The sequence below is a fragment of the Macaca fascicularis genome, chromosome 15 (assembly GCF_037993035.2).
Source record: "Macaca fascicularis isolate 582-1 chromosome 15, T2T-MFA8v1.1".
Classification (NCBI taxonomy): Eukaryota; Metazoa; Chordata; class Mammalia; order Primates; family Cercopithecidae; genus Macaca; species Macaca fascicularis.
The window spans coordinates 124,547,990-124,565,773 of NC_088389.1; the positions used below are offsets into that span (position 1 = coordinate 124,547,990).

General features: G+C 40.2%; 1 protein-coding gene and 1 pseudogene across 2 annotated transcripts in view; one reads left to right on the forward strand and one right to left on the reverse strand.

Annotated features, from left to right (window-relative positions):
• Window positions 1-17,784, forward strand: part of MFSD14B (major facilitator superfamily domain containing 14B) — a 78,468-nt gene that overhangs the window by 35,535 nt on the left and 25,149 nt on the right. For both annotated transcript variants that reach the window (XM_005582282.5, XM_074017945.1), the window contains exons 2-3: window positions 1,902-1,997; window positions 12,735-12,797. In XM_005582282.5, the coding sequence (XP_005582339.1) occupies window positions 1,902-1,997; window positions 12,735-12,797 (159 nt within the window). The remainder of the gene's footprint in view (window positions 1-1,901; window positions 1,998-12,734; window positions 12,798-17,784) is intronic.
• On the reverse strand, window positions 16,160-16,773 carry LOC102146963 (threonylcarbamoyl-AMP synthase pseudogene; annotated as a pseudogene).

Below are 17,784 nucleotides of genomic sequence, written 5' to 3' on the forward strand. Positions count from 1 at the left end.
CCAGAAAAAGAAAATGGGAAAAATGGCAAAATTCAAAGAAGGTATGTAGATTAAAGTTTTGTAGCAATGCTAATTTCCTGTTTTAGATAATTATACCATGGTTATAGAAGATTTTAACATTTGGGGAAGCTGGGTGAAGGGGATATACAGGAACTCTTGTTTTTTGCAACTTTTCTGTAGGTTTAATATTATTTCAAAATTTAAAAAAATTAATTGCAGCAGTTTTAAATAAGTGAAAATTCCATGTACTCTTATCAATATTGGAATGGTTAAAATTATGGCACATTCATACAGTGAGATGCTGAGTAGTTAGCTATTAAAAAGAGTGTGGGCCAGGTATGGGGGCTCATGCCTGTAATCCCAGCACTTTGCAGTAAGCTGAGATTATACCACTGCACTCCAGCCTGGGCAACAAAGCGAGACTTCATCTCAGAAAAAAAAAAAAAGCTACATAAGAAACAACCCTAATACTTAATGGCTTAAAACAATAAGCATTTATTGCAATTCTTTGGGTTAGTGGTGTGAGTGAAACTCAGCAAGAGTTCTTCACTGATTTCTCTCGATGTGTCTCATGCTTCTGTAGTCACCTGTAGGCTTGATTATAATTGGGTCGTCTAAGATGGCCTTGCTCCTATGTCTGACAGTTGGTGATGGCTGTTAACTGGTTTGTCTGTGAGGCCTTGATAGGGAGAGTTTCTTACCCTCTCATACTCCTGTGGCAGGAAGAGATTTCTCCTTGTGGTAGTCTTGAAGATCTTTGGCAATCTAGGTTCAGAAATCCATGTTTTCACTTCACCTGACTGTTGGTTACAGGAAGTTGTCAAACCAGCTTTGATCTAGGGACGTGGAGAAATAGACTGAACCTTTTGATGGAATTGGCAGCAAAGTCATATTGTGAAAATGTGTGTGTACAGGGATGAGAGCAATTTGTAGCTCTTTGTTTTTGCAATTTTCCATAGGAGTGATGGAATAAGATTTGTATTTTTAAAAAGTTCACTCTGAGTGTAATGTTACCACAAGTTTGGAGGGGACAGGGAAAACGAGTCACGGCAGGGTTTGCAGTAATCTGTGGGAGAGATGATAAATAAGAGCGTGCACAGACATTGCACACTTTTCATCCTCTGCTTCTAAACATCTCTGGAATTGGGATATCTCAAGATATTCCATACTGATTTAAAGGGGTCCGAGCTGTCCCTCAGGCCTTTGAGCATGTGATACCCATACCCATCTCTCTTATTATGTAGGTAAAGAAACTTCAGCCCTAGAGAAGTTAAGTTGCTAAGGAACACATAATTTGCAAGGGACAGAGCAGTCAGATCCTGAAACCTCAGTCTCTTGAAGACCCAGTTGATTTTCTACTAAAGCTCCAGTGATTTGCATTGATGGGACAGATCAAAAGTCTATAATCTTTTTCTCTTTTATTTATTTCTTTTTTTTTTTCCTGAGATATAGAGTCTTGCTGTGTCACCCAGGTGGGAGTACAGTGGTAGGATTTCAGCTCACTGCAACCTCTGGTGCCCGGGTTCAAGCAATTCTTCTGTCTCAGCCTCCGAAGTAACTGGCACCAAGTAGCCCGCCACCATGCCTGGTTAATTTTTGTATTTTTTAGTAGAGGTGGGGTTTCACTATGTTGACCATGCTGGTCTTGAACTCCTGACATTGTGATCTGCCTGCCTTGGCCCCCCAGAGTGCTGGGATTACAGGCTTCAGCCTGTGCTATAATCTTAGCACCTTCCCTTATTAGGGGGAAGTGAAAGCATCAGGGATAACACCAAATGAAGTTTTATTTTAAATGACCGAGGTAGGCCCTAACTTTATTTTACACCTTTTTTCTGTACCATTTAAAGATAATAGATTTCTTATATTTCTTTGCTAATTTTCATAATAACTTTATTTTTTAGCTACAAGGCTTTGGCCGACCAAGTGTGTACCATGCTGCTATTGTCATCTTCCTTGAATTCTTTGCTTGGGGCCTGTTGACAACTCCAATGTTGACTGTAAGTATCGCTGAACTGGGTTTTTGTTTTGTAAGAGAAAGAGGTAAGTTCTTAGGCATGTATCACTGTGTATGTCTAGATACGTGTTTGGGAGTAGCTCTTGATAGTGATTTAAAACAGCTTGTTTCATTTTTTTTTTTTTTCCTTTGTAGTTTCTGAACAACGTGTAACACAAACACCTCTTTAAATATTCCTGGGTAGCACTGCACTCCTATTGAACCAGACTTGGGGGTGCTGTTACACAAATGAACTGTATATGTTTAGGAAGATCTTTAAGATGCTTTAAAGCAGCAATTCCCAACCTTTTTAGTACCAGGGACTGGTTTCGTGGAAGACAATTTTTCCACAGAAGTGGGTTGGTTGGGGGAGGGTTTCAGGGTGAATCTGTTCCACCTCAGATCATCAGGCATTAGATTCTCATAATGAGCGCAACTTAGGTCCCTCACATGCATAGTTCAGAGTAGGGTTCCCACCCCTATGAGAATCTAATGCCACTGCTAATCTGACAGGGGGCAGAGCTCAGGTGGTAATGCTCACTCACCTGCTGCTCTGTGTGACTGGGTTCATAACAGGCCACCGACTCATAGGGTCCTGTCCTACAGGAAATTGCAAAGCATTGTTGAAGTCTGTAATTTCTTTATGGGGATGTTAATGGTCTTTGACTTAAGAACATAGTAAATAGCAGATTGGTGAGTACTTTGTAACAATGAGTAATAATTGTAGGAATGTCTAAATTTCAGTTTTTCGTAGCTTATCGATAGCCATTTTCTTCAGAGGTGGTATTGAATATCTTAGCAAGAACTTGTATGTTTGGTCTATGATGTGGTTAGAAGGAAGGGAGATGCCAAAGAAAAGATGACGGGGCAGATCTTAGGTGGCTTACAACTATTTAATGCTTAATTTTAATAAAGTATTTTAAATTGGAGTTAAGTTTCAGTTGTTTTAATTATTCTTTAAAAATTATTGATGGGCTGGGAACAGTAGCATATGCCTTTAGGCCCAGCTATTTAGCAGGCTGAGGTAGGAGGGTTGCTTGAGCTCAGGAGTTCAAGTCTAGCCTGGGCAACATAGCAAGACCCCATCTCTAAAAAAACAAAATTAAAAAAATAAAACTTTGGAGCTCAACTCTTCCTAATCATTTTGCCTTACTGAAGAATCCCTCTGGGTACAGATAATCATTGTTCTTAAATAAGGTTTAGACAGCAGAGAACTTTAGAGGGTGGCTGTTAGCCCGTTAGCCTTACATAAGACTTTGCTATGAACCTTTTAAAGTTTTTTCTTCTGGCACATTTCAAATACAGTTTGAGGCCTGATGCAGTGGCTCACGCCTGTAATCCCAGCACTTTGGAAGGCCAAGGCTGGTGGATCACCTGAGGTTGGGAGTTCAAGACCAGCCTGACCAACATTGAGAAACCCCGTCCCTACTAAAAATACAAAATTAGCCAGGCATGGTGGCACGTGCCTGTAATCCCAGCTACTCAGGCGTCTGAGGCAGGAGAATTTGCTTGAACCTGGAAGGTGGAGGTTGTGGTGAGCTGAGATGGTGCCATTGCACTCCACCTGAACAAAAAGAGCAAAACTCCATCTCAAAAAAAAAAAATACAGTTTGATTAATTAAAATTATAATTTGGGTGGAACAGAGGACTTAAACATTGCCTGCTTCCTTAATCCTTCTTTTTTTCTTATTGCAGTTTTTCCTTCATAGTAGGAAACCTATAGTAGGTTATTTGTTATTAGTTAATGAGGATAATTAGTCCCATTTTGAGTTTCATGAGATTCTAATTTTCTTCACTGTTTGCGTAGTGCTGCCTGGGATATGGTTGGTGCTTAATAAATATATTCCTTGAACAAATACATGTGTTTGTTCAGGACACATTTTTAGTATGAATATAGACAAACCAGATCACTCTTTTTTTTTTCCATTTAAAAAAATTATGGTAAAATACACATAACAAACTTACCATTTTCACTCTTTTGAAGGATACAGCTCAGTAGTATTAGATACATTTCATAATGTTGGGTATCTGTCACCACCATCCATCTCTAAAACTCATTTCATGTTTTAAAAATGGGTGGCTTGAGTGTGTTCCAGTCTCTTATATGCATGTATATAGTCTAGAGTCAACCGATTTGGGGAGAGCTTTTCAAGCCTCTTGTGGCTGTCTCACCTCCTACAACTACCTGTTGTATCTATCCCGGGCCTAGTCCACCAGTCTTCCGTGTTTGCCCTGTTAACTTGACAACACTCCAAATCCAATGAGTCCTCTCAGGCAGCAGCATGTCATGTTTAAACTAACATACCCCACACAGCTGGGGTTGGGGGAGGGGCAGGAGTCTGGTAGCAGCTCAAAACTAAAACCACCGTTACTGCCTGAAGTTCAGGAACTTAATAAATAAATGCTCCCAGTTTGTTTTATGCCTTTGGTTGAATTCCAGAGCACAGAAATAGGTTCATACAGCTGTATTGAAAGATAATTTGTTAATCTTTTTATACTGTCATGTCAAATGTGAGAAGTCTGACAATCTTTTTTTTCTTGTAGAGGTTGGGTTTGTAATACATTAAAAAAAAAATTCAAGGCCGGGTGCAATGGCTCACGCCTGTAATGTCAGCACTTTGGGAGGCTGAGATGGGCGGATCACAAGGTCAAGGAGTTCAAGATTAGCCTGGCCAACTTGGTGAATCCCCGTCTCTACTAAAGATACAAAAAGTAGCCAGGCATGGTGGCATGCACCTGTAGTCCCAGCTGCTCGGGAGGCTGAGGCAGGAGACTCGCTTGAACCTGGGAGGCGGAGATTGTGGTGAGCCGGGATCACACCACTGTACTCCAGCCTGGGCAACAGAGTGAGACTCCTTCTCAAAAAAATTAAAATTAAAATAAAAAAAATAAGAAAGAGAGAGAGAGAGAAAGAAATTCAAATCAAACCATTAGAGGGTTCCTATAATATTTCTGAGTAATATAGTTAGAAAAACCACTGGATTAGCTGATACCTCAGTACTTTATGCACTTTTCAATTTCTGTATTTCCCTGATTGTCCTAAAAACCAGAAAATAGGAAAGATGTTCTTCTACCCTCACAATATAAAATTTTAGGATTTTGAGCTGTGTTAGGAGTTTGAACTGAGGAAAATATGATTCTATAGAATGATATATTTTCCTAAAGTTTCCTCATGGCTAAAATAGGAACCAGATACCTTTTTGTGTAAGCTTTTAATTTGAAGTATAATGTGTACAGAAAGATGTGCAAATTATAAATACACAGCTTGATGAATTTTTTTATACAGTAAGTACACTTACATATCCAGCATTGTACCACACTCTCAGAAACAATCCTAAGTAATTTCTGTCCTTGACACATTTCTAATATGACAGTTTGGCCTTTGTGTTTGTGTGTTTAATATTATATGAGTGGAATCATACAATGTATACTCTTTGTTGTCTGGCTTTTTTGGCTGAGTACGTTTATGAGATTAATCCATGTTGTATGTAGCAACATTTCATTGTTGTAGAGTGTGTTGTTACATAACCACATACAATTTTCTGTTATCTTGGGCAGGAAAGGATTAACTGAGAAGGCCCGAGTTGCTCAAATCTTTCATGTTCCCAAGAGGACCATTTTCTGTGACTGGTCCTTGACAGGCCCCAATTGAGCTCTTAGAATATTCTGCATTCAATAAGAATGAATCTTTGAACTTCACTGTTCCAGTTTGTGCAAACAGCATTATTTATGATGAACACCTCCTTTCCTTCTCATGAACTAGAGCTTTGGTAACTGGTCATTCATTGTGTGCCTTCAAGATCACCCGCCAAGAAAAACCCTGAACTCCTAGGCTTTTGTGAGCTTCCATAGTAGACAACACTTCACATAATGTTGTTACAGTTTCTCTTTTTCTTTTTCTTTTCTTTTTTTTTCCCCCAAGACAGAGCCTGGCTCTGTTGCCCAGGCTAGAGTGCAGTTGCGCTATCTCGGCTCACAGCAGCTCCGCCTCCTGGGTTCAGGTGATTCCCCTGCCTCAGCCTCCCGAGTCCTGGCTAGTTTTTGTATTTTTAGTAGAGATGGGGTTTTGTCATGTTGGCCAGACTGGTCTCAAACTCCTGGCCTCAAGTGATTCACCCGCTTCGGACTCCCAAAGTGCTGGGATTATAGGCTTGCGCCACTGTGCCTGGCCATTGTTGCAGTTTATTGCTGGAGGAATTAAATGCTTTATGTGTGACTCCACTGGGAGAGGACTCTTAGAAGCATGCACCTGGTTTCCTCCAGACTTTACCTGATGTCCCTTTTCCCTTTGCTGATTTTACTTTGTGTCCTTTTGCTGTAATAAACTGTAAGTGTAACAGTTTCAGAGTCCTGGAATCCTCTTAGCAAATTGCTGAACTTAGAGATGGTCCCGGAGTCTATTGACACAAATCCATTTGGGTGTTGGACATTTGCGTTTCCAGTTTTTGCCGATTACATATATTGCTGTTGCAATATTTCTTGTATATATCTTTTGGTGAACATGTATACGTGTTTCTTGGAGTATATATCTGGGAGTAAAATTGCATGGTTGTGTTCAGCGTCACTATGTAGTGCTAAAAGTTTTCCAGAGTGGGTGAACAGTTTACTCTTCAGCCAGGCAGACTCCATATCTTCACCGGCAATTTGAATTTCATTCTGGTGGGTACATTATGGTCTTAATTTGCATATTTCTAATGACCAATGAAGTTAACTCCCTTTATATATAACATATATCTTTTGGCCATGTGACTATCTTTTTGTTAAGTGTCAGTTCAAGCGACATCAGTTTTTTTAAAATTGGGTTGTATGCCTTTTTCTTATTTGTAGGAGTTCTTTATATATTCTGGGTACAGTTTTTTTTCATGTGTACATTTGTCTCTATACACACATATATACTTATTGTTGATATCTTTTCCTTATTCTTGGATTGCCTTTCTTCCTTTTTTTTTTTTTTTTTTGAGATGGAATCTTGTTCTGTTGCCTAGGCTGGAGTGCAGTGGTGTGGTATTGGTTCACTGCAACCTCCACCTCCCGGGTTCAAGCAATTCTCCTGCCTCAGCCTCCCAAGTAGCTTGGAATACAGGCGTGTGCCACCATGCCCGGCTAATTTATGTATTTTTAGTAGAAATGGGGTTTTACCATGTTGGGTATGCTGATCTTGAACTCCTGACCTCAAGTGATCTGCCCACCTTGACTTCCCAAAGTGCTGGGATTACAGATGTGAGCCAGAATGCCCAGCCTGGGATTGCCTTTCTGCTCTCTTAATGCCTTTGGATGACACTAATTTTAATTGAATTTAAGTTTTTATGTAGTTCAATTTATTTTTCCTTATGGTTAGTGCTTTTAAAAAATCCTGTTTAAGAAAACTTTTTCTACCACAAGCCTTTATTGGTTTACTGTTCTCATGTAGTCCTATAATCTAAAAAGATCATCGTGTTTGGTAGGGGGTCAGTATTCACGTTGGTTGCAAAAGAATATATAGTTGAACCAGCATCATTTACTGAAAAAATTCTTCTTTCCCCACTGTACTGTGTCACCTTTGTCATAAATGAGACAGCCATCCACATATGGGTTTGTTTCTAATTTTTTTAGTATTCTGTTGAGCTGTGTGTGTGTGTGTGTGTGTGTATATATATATATATATGTGTATATATATATATTTATTTATTTATTTATTTATTTATTTATTTATTTATTTTTTGAGACGGAGTCTCGCTGTGTCGCCCAGGCTGGAGTGCAGTGGTGCAGTCTTTGCTCACTGCAGGCATTATTTTTTTTATTTTTATTTTTTGGGCAATGGAGTCTTACTCTTATCACCCAGGCTGGAGTGCAGTGGTGCGATCTCGGCTCACTGCTACCTCCGTCTTCCGGGTTCAAGTGATTCTCCTGCTTCAGCCTCCTGAGTAGCTGGAATTACAGGCAGGCGTGCACCACCATGCCTGGCTAATTTTTATATTTTTAGTAGAGACCGGGTTTCACCATGTTGGCCAGGCTGGTCTCGAACTCCTGACCTCAGGTGATCTGCCTGCCTCAGTCTCCCAAAGTGCTGGGATTGCAGGTGTGAGCCACTGTGCACAGCCATAATATCTTGTATAAATTCTTTAGTGTGGTTCATTTTCCTAAAGATTGCCTTGGTCTAAGGCTTTTTTATGTCTCTGTATATTTTATAATCAGCTCTTCAATATCCACAAAATAATTTGCCAAGAATTTTGATTATGATTGCATCGACTATAGATTGATTGTGGAAGAATGGACATATTGTTGTCTTCTTTTTTTGTTTTTCTTTTTTATTAATTCTTTGGTTGAGAGTCTCACTCTGTCGCCCAGGCTGGGGTGCAGTGGCGTGATCTCGGCTCACTGCAACCTCTGCCTCCCGGGTTCAAGTGATTCTCCTGCCCCAACCTCCTGAGTAGCTGGGACTACAGGCGTGTGCCACCACACTCGGCTAATTTTATTTTTAGTAGATACGGGGTTTCAGCGAGGCTGGTCTTGAACTCCTGGTCTCGAGTGTGTTGTGGAGAAATACTTTGAGACTATGCAGATATCTTGTTCGTTTTCTTTGGCCTACTAATTTTAGTATCCATAAATGCTTGTCTGCAACAGTTTTTACTGTGGTATTTGTCGAATGACATCTGTTTCCCTATTTTGTTCAAGATCAACCTTGGCGAAACCCCATCTCTACTAAATTAGTCAGGCGTGGTGGCGCACTCCTGTAATCCCAGCTACTCAGGAGACTGAGGCAGGAGAATCGCTTGAACTCGGGAGGTGAGGTTGTGGTGAGCGGAGATCGTGCCACTGCACCCAAGCCTGGGTGACAGAGTGAGACTTTGAATCAGACAACAACAAAGAAAGACAATATGTCTGTTCTTCCCCAGTTAATCTGTAGTCAATGCAATCATAATCAAAATTCTTAACAGGTTATTTTGTGGCTATTGAAGAGCTGATTATAAAATATATGGAGACACAAAGGCAGATCTTAGACCAAGGCAATCTTGAGGAAGATGAACCACACTACAGAATGGGTCATGGATGAAATCATAGGGGGTCGAAGCTGTCTTCTTGAGTTGAGTCAGTTCCTGAGTGGGGGCCACAAGATCAGATGAGCCAGTTTATCAGTCTGGGTGGTGCCAGCTGATCCATTAAATGTAGGGTCTGCAGAATATCGCAAGCAGTGATACTAGGAGCAGTTTAGGGAGGGTCTGAATCCTGTAGCCTCCAGTTGCCTAATTCATACCCATAATTTCTAATCTTGTGGCTAATGTTGGTCCTGCAAAGGCAGTCTAGTCCCCAGGCAAGAAGGAAGTCTGCTTTGGGAAAGGGCTATTGTCTTTATTTTAAAAACTATAAACTAAGTTTCTCCCAAAGTTAGTTCATGCTATGCCCAGGAATGAACAAGGACAGCTTGGAGGTCAGAAGTAAGATGGAGTCAGTTAAGTTAGATCTTTAACTGTCTCAGTCATAATTTTGCAAAGGCTATTTCAAGTTTACGGTCAAGTTGTAGCCAGTTTTCCACCTGTAGTCTAGATACCTGTGGTTACTAGAGTGTAGTTCTTCAGCCCAGGTGGAAAGCCTTATTCCCTAACATTTAATGCAGGGACTGGTTATAGGCACTCTTGCTCTGTGAAAGTGTGGATATTCTACTGTACTGAAGTACTCTATGGAATTATGTGGTCATAGGGCTTTGTGCACTTTTGGCAGCTTAAGAGATCTGGGGCACCGTCCTTTTTGAATCTCATCCCATTCAGTTCTACAAGTATCCCACTTAGAAGTCCCACAGTTTTCAGAGAACTATGCTTGTGATTGTTATCACAATAACAATCCCTGGAGAGGAAGACAGCAGGGAGCTTACTTTGTGACCTTTTAGTACTCTTTCATTTATGGCTATTTTTTCCTACTCCTCTGGTTTGGGAGGTTTCTTTCTGGGTTCTGGAAAATGAACTTCTTCAGGGTCTTCTCTTTCACCTTCAAGTGCTACTTTTCTTCAGCTCTTTCAGGTTTTGTTGTCAGCCTTTTCTCATCTGTTTTGTATCATCCAGAAGTGCTATGATTCTTGGCTTTCCAGGAATGCTGTAAATTTGATTTCATATTTTTTTCTGTTTTATCTGTGGAAGTGGAGAAACACGGCTCTGTGTATGTTTATTACATGTAGATATTTCTAAGCTTTGTTATACTAGAAGACAGTTCATTTCTTAAAACTTTATAGTTACTGTTTTAAAGGTGAGAAGCAAATGTCATTTTTTTTCTTTTAAAATGTTTCCTTTTTTTTTTTTTCAAGCAAATGCCATTTTATTTTATGTTTACTGTAGTCCATCTCAAGAATACTTACAGGGGATATTTTCCTTGAGTTATTTATTTATTTATTTATTTAGATAGATAGATCAATAGATAAATTGATCGATCGATAGATAGATACAAGGTCTTGCTTTGTTGTCCAGGATAGAGTGCAGTGGCGCAATCATAACTCACTGCAGTCTTGATCTTCTGGGCTCAAGCCAATCCTCCCACTTCAGCTTCCTCAGTAGCTAGGATTACAGGTATATGCCACTGTGCCTGGCTAAGCTTGAGATTTTTTAAATATAGAGATGTTAACAATGAAAGCTTTGATCTCTGAGATATTTAATACACCTTTTATTATTAGGCTTACTTTATTCTGATAACATTTGTTGCCTTTTGTAGCTAAATTATTTACATACTTTATTTTGGTTTTTAAACTTTATCAAAAGCCTGAGTAGAATATAGCTGTTTTATTTACAACTTCTTTATTTTATGAAGGTTAGCCTTTTTAAATTACTGACTTGTTTTACTTTCTTCTCTAGTAAGGGTTCACTGTTTCCTTTTGCTGGGGAGGGTGGGTAGAAAACGGTAGAAGAGTTTCTAAAAGCATGGATTGAAAATTTTTAGAGGAATTGCCTGCATGGTAGCTTGATTGCTTGAAATGGGCCCATACTGTCCGAAATTACGTGAGATCTATTTAGTTTAGTGTGTAGCTCAGTGAGTATATATTCTGTCATTCATCCATAGATACAGTTTTGCCAAATTAAAATGATGGTGTCTTATTCCTAAACTGCATCACCTGTACAAAGGGAATGCAAGTTTGCATCATTTTCCATGTAGAATTATAGCAGCGGTCTGAGGTTGAGAGGGTAAGGTTTGAGGTGGGATTAGGGAAGGACCAACACTGCTGCTCCTTTGACAGCATGAGAGAACCCTGGAGGTGTTGGTGCAGTGTTGACCAGCACTTACTCCACCCTCTATTTCCCACTGCAAGAAACTAAGAGGAAGCTTGTGGGGAAGGGGAGTCAGAGAAATGTCCATAGTCTCTTAGCTCTGATCTGACAGAGTAGAGTATAGAAGGGAGAATGTGGGACTGAGAGATAATGGGTTAATAATGAACATGATCAGGCCGGGAGTAGTGGCTCACGCCTGTAATCCCAACACTTTGGGAGGCCGAGGTGGGTGGATCACAAGGTCAGGAGTTCAAGACCAGCCTGGCCAATATGGTGAAACTCCATCTCTACTAAAAATACAAAAATTAGCTGGGCATGGTGGTGAGCGCCTGTAGTCCCAGCTACTCGGGAGGATGAGGCAGGAGAATTGCTTGAACCTGAGAGGCAGAGGTTGCAGTGAGCTGAGATTGCACCACTGCACTCCAGCCTGGGCGACTGTGAGACTCCATCTCCAAAAAAAAATTGGCATGATCCGATAAGCATTTTTTTTAAATACACTTTTTTTGTTTTGCATTTTACCATATTTTTGTGATGTGTGTGACAAATCAAGTTATTCAACAGTTCTAGTCTTTATATTATTCTTTAAAGAAAATTTCTATATCTCTGTGACTTAAATTTATTATTTTTGGAAGATTTTTCTGAGAACTTTGATATTTTCACTTGAAATATTTGGTGTCCTTCATTTGCTTTTCTTTTTCTTCAGTACATGCAAGTAGAGTTCAAATGTCAGTAGTTGAGATGACAAACTTTTTCTAAACCTTAAAAATAATGTTGTTAGAGAAAAGGTTGGAAATAATTTGTGAGTAGATTTTAATTTCCTTTTTTTAAAGACTTAATTTTTTAAAGAGTCATTTAAGGTTCACAGCAAAATTGAGAGGAAGGTACAGAGATTTCCCCTGTATCCCTTCCCCTACATACACATAGCCTTTTTTTTTTTTTTTTTTTTTTTTTTACTATGGACATTCCTTTCTAAAGGGATACATTTGTTTTATTTGATGAACTTACATTGACATACTGTTATCACCCAAATTCTATAGTTTAGGGTTCACTCTTGGTATTCTATACTCTGAGTTTTGATAATGCATATATCCACCATCATGGTATCATACAAAGCATTTTCATTGCCCTAAAAATCCTCTGTGCTCTGACTATTCATCCCTCCTTCCTTCACAATCCCTGGCCACCACTGATCTTTTTATTGTTTCCATAGTTTTACCTTTTCCAGAATGTCATATACTTGGAATTATACAATACGATATGTAGCCTTTCAGGTTGGTTTCACTTAGCTATGTGCATTTGAGATTCCTCCACGTTTTTTAGTGACTTGGTAGCTCATTTCTTTTTAGTGATAGTCTGGATGTACCACAGTTTGTTTATTTATTTTTTTGGATTTTATTGATATTTTATAATTTTTCATTGCAGGGCTCATTTATGTAGCATGCCATTAAGAGAGACAGAAAATTTTTCCTTTAACTTAAATTTGAATTTGTCTTGATGTTTGTTTGCTTTTGTAGGTTCTACATGAAACATTTTCTCAACACACATTCCTCATGAATGGTCTCATTCAAGGTGTTAAGGTAAGAAAAAAATTTTATGTAGTTTGTAATGAACCAAAGCCAGGAATCCTTGGTAGTTTAATTCTGGACGTTTTAGTGGGACTTTGGGAAACAAATACTATTTGTTCTGGGGACTGAAATCTAAATTTTTAGCTGGGTCATTAAAAGTCACTTTAAAATACAACACAAATACATAAGGCATAGAATGGTTTACTGGCAAATAGCAGTGTGAATACTCTATAGGCCTAACTTCATTTTTATTATTGTGTACACAACAGGTCATAAAGGGTTTAATTATGTAACTTTTAACTTCTGTGCCTGTCAACAGAATAAAGTGGGCAATTGCTACCGTCTTCTTTTTAGGTATATTAAAAAGAAGTGTATCTGAGGAAGAAGGAAGCCCAGCTGATACATTGGCCATAGCTTTATAATAACCACTTGATATAATTAGTCTTAATTCATTATGTCGATTTTAATATGATATATATAAAAACGGCTTTTAACCGTTTTCCTGTTTGCACCGAGAATACTCACTAGTGGTGCTGCATTTACTCCAAGATAACTTTGCCACAAAATATGTTGCTTTTATTATTATTTTTGCATTGCTTTAGTATATAGACTTTGGAAACAAAAGACATCATTCTACTGATAGCATTCTTTTTCCTCATTCTTTTTTTTTTTTTTTTTTTTGAGACGGCGTCTCGCTCTGTCACCAGGCTGGAGTACAGTGGTGTCATCTCGGCTCACTGCAGCCTCCGCCTCCTGGGTTTAAGGAGTTCTCCTGCCTCAGCCTCCCGAGTAGGTGGGACTACAGGCATGTGCTACCACGCCCAGCTGATTTTTGTATTTTTAGTAGAAACAGGATTTCACCATGTTGGTCAGGATGGTCTTGATCTCTTGACCTTGTGATCCACCTGCCTTGGCCTCCCAAAGTGCTGGGATTACAGGCGTGAGCCACCGCACCTGACCTTTCCTCATTCTTTTAAATAATTTTATTTTTGAGATGGAGTCTCGCTCTGTTGCCCAGGCTGGAGTGCAGTGGTATGATCTCAGCTCACTGCAACCTCCACCTCCTGGGTTCAAGCGATTCTCCTGCCTCAGCCTTCCGAGTAGCTGGGATTTCAGATGCCCGCCACTATGCTCAGCTAATTTTTTGTATTTTTAGTAGAGATGGGGTTTCACCATGTTGGCCAGGCTGGTCTTGAACTGCTGACCTCAAGTGATCTGCTCGCCTTGGTCTCCCACAGTCCTGCAATCACAGACATGAGCCACTGCGCCTCGCCTTCCTTCTGTTTTCAGTAGTGGTATTTCCAGTTACAAACTATAGTAACATTCTGTCACTGAAAATGTCAAATCCTAGAAAACGCAGCACTTCTACCTGTGGTGTTAACATTGTTCTTGAACAGTTATCAGCTTAAAGTTCATTTGATGAATCCAGTATTTTGAAATAGACAGTTCTGATGATTCAGGTTATTCTGATGTTCTGTTTAGAAATAACTCTAAGAACACTTTTTATATTTTACTTTCGCATTGAAAAATCAGCCAGCTTTGCTTCAGCCTCAAAGAGTGTGTGTATGTAAAATTAAATGAATGCTGGCGGTGAACTGCACTTGTTTTTTCTAAGTAGGAAAAGGGTTAAATAGGGGTTTAAAGTATAATAGTATTTTTTAGTCTGTTATAGTAAAGCATATGAGTATAGGGTCTAATTTGTGCTTTCCAGTTTAGATAATGTCAATCTATGCATAATTATACTTTGTACTGAACAACATACTTAAAATTATTCCCAAGGCCGCACGTGGTGGTTCACACCTGTAATCCCAGCACTTTGGGAGGCCGAGGCGGACAGATCACAAGATCAGAGATGGAACCATCCTGGCTTAACACAGTGAAATCCTGTCTCTACCAAAAATACAAAGAATTAGCCGGGTGTGGTGGTGGGTGCCTGTAGTCCCAGCTGCTGGGGAGGCTGAGGAAGGAGAATCGCTTGAACCTGGGGGATGGAGGTTGCAGTGAGCCAAGATCACGCCACTGTACTCCAGCCTGGGCAACAGAGGGAGACTCTGTCTCCCCCCCCAAAAAAAAATTATGCCCTAGTAATGTGCCGAATTTAGCCATTGTAATTCGCTGTTTTCATAGCTCTTACAAAACACTCATATAATAAATAATATTAAATACTAATAAATTAATAAATATTATTTGCCTGTTTTCAGAAAGAAGTTGAGGATATTTATATGTAAAACAGCATTTTATTTATTTTTTATCATTTGGGTACTTTTTTTTTTTATAGCGTCATGTCTTTTTACTAAAGAAAAGCAAAGTTCAAATGCCCAACAGTAATTATGTTGAACACTTAGTACATATAAATAGACAAAAGGCTACTGAGAACACTGGACTTAGATAAAAGTGTTATAGGTATAACTACAACTTAATTTATAAATAAATAAGAAAAAAGTCCCTGACTGAAAGGATAGTGAAGATTTATTTCTCAATATTCTTTAATTTGGACAACCCCCACCAACTGAGCAGACGTCCCAGTGTTAGACGAAAATGACTGCTCTCCCCACCAGCAGTTACAGTACTTGACACCACTGGCCCCACTGGTTCAGAGGAGAGAGTGTTTGGCCCGTGCCTCTATGTGGTTCCAGCTTCAGGAGGCCAACCCATGCCTTTGGTCACCTGAGACTTTTTAAACAGCATTGGCACTTTCAGCTGGTCTGAACCATTTTGAATGCTACCACCCAGCAGAGAGGAGGCTCTCATTAGATTCTAAATCTGCTATTTCAATTACTTTTCACTTAAAAAAAATAAACTTATTAGAATAAGGCCACCTAGGAATGTTGTTAACCTCTTCAGCCTTTGGCTGATATTACATGAGACTACAAATAATAAATACAGCTTTTCCCACAGGTGCAGCTTCTGGGGCTTGGTCTACAGTGTTCAGAAAGACACATCGTGGAAAAAAAAAGTCAGGCTAGGTCAGGTGCAGTGGCTCACGCCTGCAATTCCAGCACTTTGAGAAGCCGAGGTGGGCGGATCACCTGAGGTTGGGAGTTTGAGACCAGCCTGACCAACATGGAGAAACCCTGTCTCTACTAAAAATGCAAAATTAGCCAGGCGTGGTGGCAAATGCCTATAACCCCAGCTACTCGGGAGGCTGAGGCAGGAGAATTGCTTGAACCTGGGAGTCGGAGGTTGCAGTGAACCAAGATCGTGCCATTGCACTCCAGCCTGGGCAACAAGAACGAAACTCCGTCTCAAAAAAAAAAAAAAGTCGGACTAGTGCAGGAGCTCCAGTGGCCTCTGCAAATGAGGGCTTGGCAATTATCAGTGGACGGACACATGGTATCCAGCACCAGGCCATGGGCCTTCCTGCTTCCTGAGTTTCACAAGTAGGATGCATGTGAGGGGAGCAGCCCATACCTCTGTTGAAGGAAGGCTAGAGTACTTTCCAGGACACAGCCTGGATGAATGATGCCTAACTTTCTATGCACAGATAAGTCAACCACAGTTGAGCCAAGGCAACACTCAGGGGTCTGGCTATCCCTAGTTAGTCCCCCATCAATGACCAAGGACAACTGAGGCCAGAGGTCTTATAACTCCATGACATTCAGAGAACTGTCCTGGGAGCTGAGGTTGGCGCTAGTGAGAGCAAGAGGATGCTCATACATCTTGGCCAAGTCTTACATAAAGGCATAATCAGGAATCTGGATGCCTTATAAGAGGAGTTAAAGGTGTTTGGGTCCTTGTTGAGCTCCTCTGAACGTTCCATCTCTGGGGGCACTGGTCCTGGCAGTAGATCTTTCAGGAGCTCCTGGGGTACTCTCATACAGCCAGTCACTTGGCCTTCCTGCAGCCCTTGAGACGGTACACAGTGCGCAGGGCAGCTTGCTGCACAGGCCAGGCCATGTGGCATATCGGTGGGGATGGCTACCATGGTGCTGGTGTGCAGCTCAGCCATGGCTGAACGCTCTGGGCTTGCCCCCTCACTCAGTCCCATACTGGCAGCCACTGTGGTCCTCGGATCTCCCTGGACTGACTACAAATAACAAATAATGGCCTTTCCCACAGGTGCAGCTTCTGGGGCTTGGTCTACAGTGTTCAGAAAGACACATTGCATAAAAAAAAGTCAGGCTGGGTCAGGCACGGTGGCTCACACCTGTAATCCCAGCACTTTGGGAGGCCGAGGTGGGTGGATCACCTGAGGTTGGAAGTTTGAGACCAGCCTGACCAACATGGAGAAACCCTGTCTCTACTAAAAATACAAAATTAGCCGGGCCAACCAGAGACATCCTCCCATTTGGGTACTTTTATTATTTACCAAACATTGTGGACACATAAATAAGTGAAACACAACCTAGAAATTGTTTACAGACTTTCTGTTTCCAGTTAAACAGAGAACTATGACTAAAGTGTTAATAACATATAGAGTTTATGCATAAGTACATTTCTAAATAAAATTCCCAATTTACCACTTTTTTGTTTGGAATAATCCTCACAAAACCATTAGAATCCTAAAGTAAAAATACATTTAACTTATATCAGAAACAATGAATTCAAAATGGAAAGTAGTTAAAAATCTGAAATGTTTTTTCTCATAAACTTGGAAAGAAACAATGAATTCAAAATGGGAAGTAGTTAAAAATCTGAAATTTTTTTTTTCATAAACTTGGAAAGAACTACCTTCTACTTCCATAAATACATTATGCTTTATAACAATGTATTGTGTTGCCACATAAAACAGACCTTTATGAACTGCTAATATAACTTTTCATACTCACTCTGAACAATTCTAGATTGTTGAGAAACCTTTTGTTGCTGTTATTGAAGTAGGTGGCGGGCGCCTGTAGTCCCAGCTACTCGGGAGGCTGAGGCAGGAGAATGGCGTGAACCCGGGAGGCGGAGCTTGCAGTGAGCTGAGATCCGGCCACTGCACTCCAGCCTGGGCGACAGAGCGAGACTCCGTCTCAAAAAAAAAAAAAAAAAAAAAAGAGAAGTATATTCTACAAAT